The 9,410-nt window shown below is 46.4% G+C and overlaps 1 protein-coding gene across 2 annotated transcripts in view; it reads right to left on the bottom strand.

The window, feature by feature from the left end:
* Positions 1–773: 773 nt before the first annotated feature.
* The window catches only part of Slitrk3 (SLIT and NTRK like family member 3), a 9,190-nt gene continuing 553 nt past the window's right edge, over positions 774–9,410 (bottom strand). The window contains exons 1-2 of one of the 2 annotated variants that reach the window (XM_008830142.2): positions 8,750–9,261; positions 774–4,095 (exon numbers count right to left, since the gene is read on the bottom strand). In XM_008830142.2, coding sequence (XP_008828364.1) covers positions 1,138–4,074 — 2,937 coding nt within the window. In that variant the 5' untranslated portion in view covers positions 4,075–4,095; positions 8,750–9,261 and the 3' untranslated portion in view covers positions 774–1,137. Of the gene's footprint in view, positions 4,096–8,749; positions 9,262–9,410 lie in introns of those variants that run through there. The other variant, XM_008830143.2, reaches the window with a different exon arrangement.

Below are 9,410 nucleotides of genomic sequence, written 5' to 3'. Positions count from 1 at the left end.
CGCATAATCACTATACAATGATTAAACATTACCTTTACAATTTATAATCACTGAAATTACAGAATAAATATATGCACATTTCTTTTGAATCTTTGTGTGTGAGAGAGAAAACATTAAAAGTGCTTCCTACAAAGCTGTTAGTGATATATACCCAGTTGCTTTTTTTATTTTTTTAATATCATATATATATAAGAAAGTGCAGATGTTCTCAAAAAATCTTGGCATCAGGATGAAGTGTCACAAAGAGGGTGCTCATCCCTAGGTGTGTGTCTCCAGCTGTTAAACCAACAGGCATTCACTTCAGTAGGATCCAGCCTCGAATGTGACTTTTCCCAGGGTGTTAAGAGATGCTGTGAGCTGTACACTATAAATGAATGGCAGGTGGAGCTTGGGTGAGGGAAGAAATGGAACTGAAGGGAACTAAGCAGACTGAGTTAGGAGGGAGTGGTGTTCGTGGTGTGTGTGTGTATGTGTGTTTCTGAGTGTGTTTATGTGTGTACTTGCACCAAGTGCAGGCTGAGGGAGCTACCTGTTTGCAGGGGTTTATTGTTTGCAGATGAATATGTGTGTGCGAGACGAAAGTGTGAGAACATTCGAGCAAGACCCGCCCCTCCCTCCCCATCTTGCAGTTTTCAAGCATGCGGCAAACTGCATTGTTAACACATGTACAGAATCTGTGCCATGGTGGGCAAAGGAGAGAAAGCCATAATGTCAACGTTCCCCTCCCTTTCCAACAGAACTGCAACTAAAGCGGGGAAAAGTTACTGGAAATTAAAAGACACACTGAATTTTACTCAGGATCAATACAATGATCCCCAATATACCTTATACGTGGCACAGTCAAAGTCTCAAATTTCAGTATAAAAAAATAATGATAACATTTGCTGGCAAAAGTCTGCGAAGGCACTTCATTGATTAATCATCTGAGTATGGCCCTTCCTCAAAATCACTTCAGAGAGGGGAGAGCACACTCCTGTACTCTCTAGTAATCATGCGCTTCAGTGCTGTTCGGGGCAGGGAAGATTGTGAGGATGGAGTTATTGGGACAAGTAGAATGGGAGCCAAAGATATATTTCTTTTATTTTCCTTTTCTTTTGAAAAACGGAACAAAACCACTAATTGATTTTCTTCTTTCTGTCAGAACCTGTATGTTGTCTTCTCCAGAACTTCGAGGTAATCCGGCTTAGTTTGAAGTTTGGCCCTTAACTCGAGGTAATCACTTTTTTGGGTTTGGTGGTCTGAGAAGCCCTTTCCAGCTGAGAAGAGAAGGGTTTCTTTGAGCCTGGCATCCTGCTGTAAGTCTGGATATTGCATGCCAGGGGGGTGAACATGTAGTTCCTTTAATTTGGGCACTGTGCCATAGAGACAGTCCACAAATCCTACTGTGCACGGGGCAGGCTGCGGTCTCTCCCGGTCTAGTAGCATACTACTACCACCACAGCCTCCCCCAGGGGGGAACAGCACCACCCCACCATTCTTCTCATGGTGGCGGAACCCAGACAAGTCTCCCCCAGTCCCTCCACCTACTCCTGAAACCCCACCAACTGCCGAGTGGTGAGGGTGAGGGTGGTGATGGTTCACCGTCACTATGGTGTTGAGCTGGGAGCTTGAAACTGCCAGGGCCCACTCCTTCTCTTTTTCTAGCAAGGTCCGGTAGTTGTTGGGGTTCTCCTTGGGTGTTTCCACAAACTGCTCACTTCCTAGGAGTACCTCACCCATTCCTGGAGGTTGTGTCCCAGGACCCCCACGTTCTGAAGCCACTGTTTCCTGGGCTGCTGAGGCAGCCGCTTCCTCCTCCTCCCGAGGCTTGTAGATGGGGTTGTTGCACATCTGGGTAACTGGGTGGGGAATGTATTCATACACGTGACCCACAGGAGGCGCCTTCTCTGGAGAGGAAAGAGTTGGTCGTCCTCCAACTCCGCTTCCACCACCACCCCCGCCATCCTCAAACAGTCGGTGGCACTGCATCTGGATGCCTGTTAGGTCCACACCTTCCTGTCGCTTGCTTCTAAAGGGCAGTTTCTTCCGACGCCTTCGGAGCACATAAGCGAAGAGGCCTGCAGCGACAAAGACCGCGGAGAAAAACAGAACCAGCAGGCTGAGAATCAACACAGAAAGTGGCACCGGGCCGCCAGGGGGAGAGAATTCATAAGGTGATGCGCTTGTTGGTCCCCCCTCTAGATGATAGTCTCCAGGCTGGGGTGGGGATGGTCCAGGTGGTGCAACATGCAGCATCTCTGGGCAGAGAACTTCCAGCTCAATAGTGCGCACATCTCGGTGAGTGAGGTTCTCAGGGCTCCTACAAAGCACATCACCTACCACGCTCACCGAGCTGATGGTTTCGATCCACTGTTTAAAGGGGACCAGGTCACAAGTGCAGTCCCAAGGATTCTCGTTGAGATCTATCTGGACAATGGCATTCAAGTGTTCCAAGACGCCAGCCACTGGCAGGTAGAGGAAGTAGTTCTTCCTCAAGTTGAGCCGAGCCAGGGATGTCCCTGCAAAGGCATCAGTTGGCAGGGTTCTCAGCAAGTTATTGTTGAGGAATAGCAGCTTCAAGTTGGGCATAAGACTGAAGGCTGCAGGCTGGATTTCCCGGATGACGTTGAATTCAAAGTACAAGTAGTGCAAACTCTGTAGACCTCGAAACATGCCTGGTGTCAGCTTCTCAATATCATTGCCATTGAGAAACAGGCTCTTCAAGTTGGGCAGGTTGAGGAAGGCCCCATCCTGGACATAAGAAATGCGATTGTTCCCCAAATGCAAGAGATCCAAAGAAGAAAAATTCCAAAAATCAGACCGGTATATCTTCTGAATCAGATTGCTGCTCAGGTAGAGTTTCTTGGCATTCAAGGGCCTTGGAAGAAGTTCAGAAATGTTGTTAAATCCTCGTTCTTTGCAGTTGACAGTCAAGCCAAGGTCATTGATGTGCAAATTACAGGTACACCCAGTAGGGCATATGATAGGGATGGGTGGTCTGGTCTGGTAAGGAGCAATGGGAGGTTGGTTTGGACCAGGGTATAAAGCCTGGGATGTTGAAGGTGGCCTGGGCGTTCGGGGCTGTTTGGTGGGCTTCGGCTGCTTATTGGAGGACTTGTATTCAACAGAAGAAGCAGTGAAATGGACAGAGGACAACATTGAGGAAGGCTTAGTTGGCCATGCGTTCTCCTTGCTTGATGACAAGTGGGGAATCCCCAGGCTAGCCTCCACCTCAGAGTCAGACAACAATGGACAGAGTTCTGTCTTCCTGATCTCTCGCAGGTCCTTTCCATGGAAATGGAAAGGAGTCTCACAGGTGATGTCTCCCACCAGGGCTGTATAAGGGATGCGCTCCAGCCAACTCTTGAGTTGTACAATCTCGCAGGTGCAGTTCCAGGGATTTTCTTCCAGCTGGAGCTCCATCAGGCTCCTGCCAATGTGATCTAGCATTCCTCGGTAGAAGAGAACTTTTAACCTATTTCCACGTAGGTCCAAATGGGTTAAGGAGACAGCCTTGAATAAGTTGGTTGGAAGCACAGGAATGAGATTATCATTTAAGATTAGAACCCTCAATTTACTTAGGTTCCGAAATGCCCCGCTTTCGATACGTTTAATGACGTTGTAATCTGCCTGCAGATACTCCAGACTTTCCAGGCCAAGGAAGGTGTCGTTTCTGAAGACATCCAATTTGTTCTCATGGAGATAGAGTCTCTTTAAAATCTTAAGACCATTGAAAGCTCCAGTTTGAATGTCCTGTAGTGCATTGTTCCCAAGGTTAATGGACACAGCATTATTCAAATGAAGAAAACTATTGGTATATAATTTTCTCATTGAATTCCTCTGCAGATACAGTTTAAAAGGTCTTGACCAGAACTCAGTAATCTGACTAATGTTTGTAAATCCTTTACTATCACAATGTATGTGAAAGAGGCTTTCTTTAACTTCACAGTAGCATGGATCAAAACAGGGTTCGTCTATTTCCTCAGAGTCCTCAATCAGAGGAATTGGGGTAGTCCATCCTAGAGCAATTGTGCTTAGAAGAATTATCCACAGCATCCTCCCTCTGTGAAGCATCTCAGCTATGGATAGCTTCATCTTTCGTGGTTGATTATAAAACTGCAATAGAAATAAAGATGCAGATGTTTAGCTTTTAGTCATAGGTACTATTTTAATTGACATGTGTTTTTTTTTTTTTTTTTAATACAGCAATAGAGAAACTTCAGCATTTATGGAACTGACACTCTGAGTGAGGGAGCAGCATGCCTGAAGTCCTGAGTGTGCCTTGTACTTTCAATTTAGAAAACTGAAATATTGAAACATGCTGTGACATTTTCCATAACCAAACTCTGTTTGGGGTCGTACGACACAAACAAAAGCAGCTTGCATTGATTGCCTCTTATAGAAAACAGCAGACCTGAACTCCTGGTTTGTCCTCATGGGCACAGGCACATTAAGCCATGATGGCAACAACTTAATCATTACACTTGCTTGCCTGTTTAAACTAAGGCTGGCCTTAGAAAAAAGCATCCATTGTAAATCTGATTGGAAGTCATAGAAAAAAAGGAACGCTCTAAAATTACATATATTATTTTTATTTGAATACATGGTATATACCAAAGTTATTAGAAACTATGATAAAATGTGAACCTATTGCCAAATATCAGCTGCTGAGATGTGGGCGATGAGTGACATCTTAATAAAAACTTAAAGATTACTTTTAAGAAACCATGATAATCTTCTTAATTACAATGCATGCCCAGTTATATGCTTGACCCCTAACTCCTTTTGCCCAAGCACATATAATGAAGATATCCTTTGGTTAAATAAATAATTTCTATGTATTTTCTCACTTGCCTATTTAAAGCATTTAGGAGTGTGGAGCGCCTCTGAACAGCGTGCCCATGCAATTGTCAGAGCTAAAGATAGTGACAGCTAAAGGTCATTTAGCCTGGGAGTGTCTGAAGCAAAACACTTGCAAGAGCTTAGTTTGGAGTCTGTGCCTTGGGGATCAACCCAAGAACCATGATAAGGGCCTGTGGCAGCTTAGGGGAGAGGTAAGGCCAGAGTAGGTAGAAATCTCAAGTCTCTGATAAATCATCTAGCGCATGAAAAGCATTTTAGAAAAGGCATCATTTATTTTTCCAATGAGAAGAAATGAATTCAGTGCTCTATTCTGAAAACATGCAGAGCGTTCCTCAAAGGCTCTTTCTTTGCTTGATGTCATCAGCATATGAAAATGTATACCAAAAATTATAATAATATTCCAGGTTGTTAGATAGCCCTTCTTGAGTCAGTGAAATAGCAATCCAAATTGAATGGCTGATTTTGATTAGTAAAAAGAAGGCAGATTCTCCAGTAAACATTTTCTCCCCATTTAAAGATACAAATTTCAAAGCCGGGTGTGGTGGTGCATGCCTTTAATCCCAGCACTTGGGAGGCAGAGGCAGGCGGATCTCTATGGGTTCAAGGCCAGCCTGGCCTACATAGTGGGTTCCAGGACAGCTGGGGCTACAGGGAGACCCTGTCTCAAAAAGACAGAAAAAAAAAAAGATACAAATATCAAACAAATACTTCTAAACTTGAAACACAAGGACAAAATTTATTGAAACACAAGGATAAAATTTATAGGGAAAGTGAAAAAAATTTTCTTCCCATTCCACTGGCAGTTAATGTACACAGCTGCGAGGAAAAGAGCCGTGAGAGAGAGAGAGAGAGCAGAGAGGAAGCTGCCTCGGGCATGTAATAGTCAATTTTAGAAACAATTAAATGGAAGAGACCGCGAAGGCAGATGAGGTACTTAGTCTTCCCTTGTCTCCCTTGTAAAATAGCATGATCTACCTAAGTTCTTTCTTCACCAGTTTTTTTCATGATTTTTTTTACATCTCTGCGGTTTAAGCGTATAGGCTGTAGATATGTTTGACTTACCTATTTTGCAGATTTGGGGTTTTGGTTTTGGTTTTGTTTCTCAGCACTGACCATTGAAATGAAAAAAGAAAAGAAAGGGCTGGAGTTTAAGGATTCTCTCTTGTGGCTTTTCCCTCAAGGGCTAAAAGGAGGGGGAGGAGGCACTAAAAAATAAATAAATAAACAAGCTTGCGACGTGCAGGGAATGCAATAGGCTCCTCAATGGGCTTCTTTAGGATACTGAACTGCCGCTTGGCACCCTCCGTGGAGGAGGGAGGTGATGCGGCTGCAGCAGGCTTCCAGATCCGCTGCTGCTGCCCGCGCTGCCGCCACCGCCGCGGCTGCCGTCCCCGGGTACCAGCACATCTTTGGGCCCCGGGAGGAAGACTGAGAGGAAGGCAGGCTCAATCCCAGTGCACAATTCAGATTTATTTCGGGCAGTCTTTTGTTTGTTTATTTTTTAATGTGTGCTGTAACACTGAAACCGGAGTTCCGTGTCATGAAAATGAGCTCCGCGGAGAGAAAGAACGCTCTTAGTGTGGTGTCGGTAGGGAGCAGGAGGAAGACCTGACTATACAGCTGTGTGTGTGTGTGTGTGTGTGTGTGTGTGTGTGTGTGTGTGTGTTCGCGCTCGCTCCTGGGGCGCATGAAGGGGAGCTAAAAGTAAAACAGTCTAGAGGATAAATGCACAAAATAATAAAGCAAAATCTAGAAAGGCGAGGAGAGCAGCCTAAGGGAAGCATTCCTTTGGTGGGAAGGACCTAGGATGGGCGGGAAGCTTCCTCCCCTGGACCTTTGCTAATTCTCAACGCTACTCTCTAGCGCAGACGCTTTGGAAAGTGAAGCTATCCTTGGAATGGTTCTTTCATTGCACAGACATTCCCTTCAGAGACCTGGATGGGCTAGATACCCACATCCCACAAGAGGAAGCACTGAGGCTGGCTGGCTCTTTCTGGGTCCCAAGTAAGAGCTCAGGCAGCCTACGTGACTTGTACTGACTTTCTCCTACATTTTGATTCAATCCCTTTGCACCGGGAAGCCTTTGTTGCATCTAAAAGACTAAAGACTTTGATTTCCTTTTTTCCTTTGGAATCAACATCTGTGTATCTCTCTCTCTCTCTCTCTCTCTCTCTCTCTCTCTCTCTCTCTCTCTCTGTCCTTGCAATATTTCAGAAAGAGAATAGTAGAGAATATCTGAGTGAGGGTTGACTGAAATTGGCAGTGTGAAAGCTATCTCCTAGGCTTCCTCTAAAGGGAGTTTTCAAAGGCTCAGCTAACAGTCCCTAGGTCCTACCTGCTGGGAGGAAGCGGAGAAGCCCGGTGGTGACCCGGTGGAGTGATGAGCATGCTGCAAGGGGATCTAGTCAGCTGGGAAAGGTAGTGAGTGTCCAGGATGCCTGACCCCCACCCCCAATCCAATCACCAAGTCACAAGTCACAGGTATGGGGAAGGGAGGGACTTTCTGATCTAGGAAAAACTAAACCAAACCACATTGACCAAGGGTTCAAAGTTGGTAGGTGGAGATAGTTTTCCCTTAAAGGTACCCCACATAATCAAATTTTAAATTAAAGTACAGTTTAGGAATAAATTTCTTACCACTCTATGATCCATTTTACCTAGTTCACCAAAGTGTTCCTTAAAACTCAGCCAAAAAGATATAGACGATAATTTGCATTTAAAAATATCCCTGGCTGTGCCCCATTGTCCCTCAGTAGCTAAGACTGGAAACAGGGATCAGGCTATGCAGGCTGACAAGATTCTCTTAAAACCCTGTACCCTTAACATTCTAGACCCACCCTGTTCTCAGGGAGGTCTACACTGGGGATCAACCAACCCAAGGCAGCTTGCCATCACAACCAGAGCAACTCCCTCTCCCTTCCCAGCACCCCCAACCCAACACGTTGGGCGCCCAGGGTGCAAAAGCGGCAGCTGTTCCTTGGATTTTAAGGGAGCCCAGGCTCCGGTGGAATGAATGTGTAATCAGGAGGCAGTCCTGGGCTTCCTGGTGGCGGTAAATGGCCTCTCTGCAATCAAGTCCTTGGTGGAACTACAACCCTAAGGGCTGGACTTTGGCCATGTCCTAAAGGCCTTTTCACTCGCTGCCTTTCCTTAATTTTAGAGCAGCTTGTCTAAAGGATGGGAAGAGCTGGGAAAGTTGGGGAATGCAGGGCCCTGGGCTCCGGTTTCTTCTGCGTCCTGCTGGGAGCGCCCAGCACCATTTGTTTGTGAAGAGAAGGACAAGAAGCTCTTTCTCCCCAGCGAACCCCTTTCCTACCTCCCCCTCCTCAGTGCTCCCCCTTCCATCCAGATCTACGATTAAATATTCCAATATGGAAGCGAAACGATCTCTCTGGAACAAATAATTAAAATGCTGCATCATTCATTTTTCTGAAGGGCTTTGAGCTTTCTATAGACCCTTTTCTAATCTATTATCGTCGAGGGGTGGGGAACCACATAATGAGATCCTTTTAGACATGAATACATGTACATATATATACATATATATGTATATATATATATCTATATAGATATATATTAAAAGCTCAAGGCGTTTTCCTTCTGTCTCTTAAAATACAACCCGGCCATCCACTGGGGGAGGGGTTTCTCCCCTCGGCCACCTGGCCTATTTGTTAGAGTTAAGATTTCCTCCCCTGGGGAAGGGGTCTGATATTATGCCAGTCCCCAGAACCCTCCATCAAATGTCCTTACATCTAATGGATCCAAATTTTAATGAGGAAAAAAAAAAATCCCTAGCACCTGTGAGTGTACGGACGACCCAGGGGCCAAAGTCTATTCTTTCTACAGTACACATCCTACGCATGAGAGACATACTGATTTCAATTAGGCAAAGGGTGGCGGCGAGTACCTATCGGTGCAGAGCGCTCACGATCTCCGAGGTTCGCTCCGAGGGGCTTCCCAGCGGGAGGGGCAAACTCTCCGCGAGGCTGTATTGTATCCGTCATGCTGTCCCCTTCGGATCTTCCCCTCTTCCGGCCACCAACTTTCAGAAAGGCTACCAAATCAGGCTTGTAATCCTCTTAGAGCGCTCCACCTCGGAGACTCCGGTGGTCGCTGCATAGCGATGCGAGAGCCAGGCGCGCAACTAGAGCTGTGATGCCGGTGACTGCGAGTCAGGACCACAGCTCTCTGAATGCCCTCGGTGGCAGGCAGGCTGCGCGAGTGTCCCAGGACCTCGATCGCTGGATCGAAAACCTCAGTGCTCCCTTCCAGTGGCCAGCTCCGCGGTTCCGGAGAGCCGGGTCTCCTTTCCGGATTTCTTTCTCGTATCTTCCTGAGAGATTGTCACTCACATCACAGTCTCTGCCTGAGGCCTCGGACAACCGGAGGAGACGGAACTAGCCCCTGCCTTTCCCGGGTGTCTTTGCTCTTTGCCCTTTGGATGGGTGGGAGTGGGGGTGGGTGGCGTGCAGATGAGAGAAGGCAGGATGGGGAGAAGCGGAAAGGAGGCAGGAAGGGGGCGACTACATCTCTGATCCCAGCATTGGTCAGGTGGCGGGTGGGGGGTG

The sequence above is a fragment of the Nannospalax galili genome, unplaced genomic scaffold (genome assembly GCF_000622305.1).
Source record: "Nannospalax galili isolate Female #2095 unplaced genomic scaffold, S.galili_v1.0 scaffold33, whole genome shotgun sequence".
NCBI classification, from domain to species: domain Eukaryota; kingdom Metazoa; phylum Chordata; class Mammalia; order Rodentia; family Spalacidae; genus Nannospalax; species Nannospalax galili.
The sequence above is the reverse complement of the archived record's forward strand: the minus strand, read 5'-3'. Positions and strand labels throughout refer to the sequence as shown.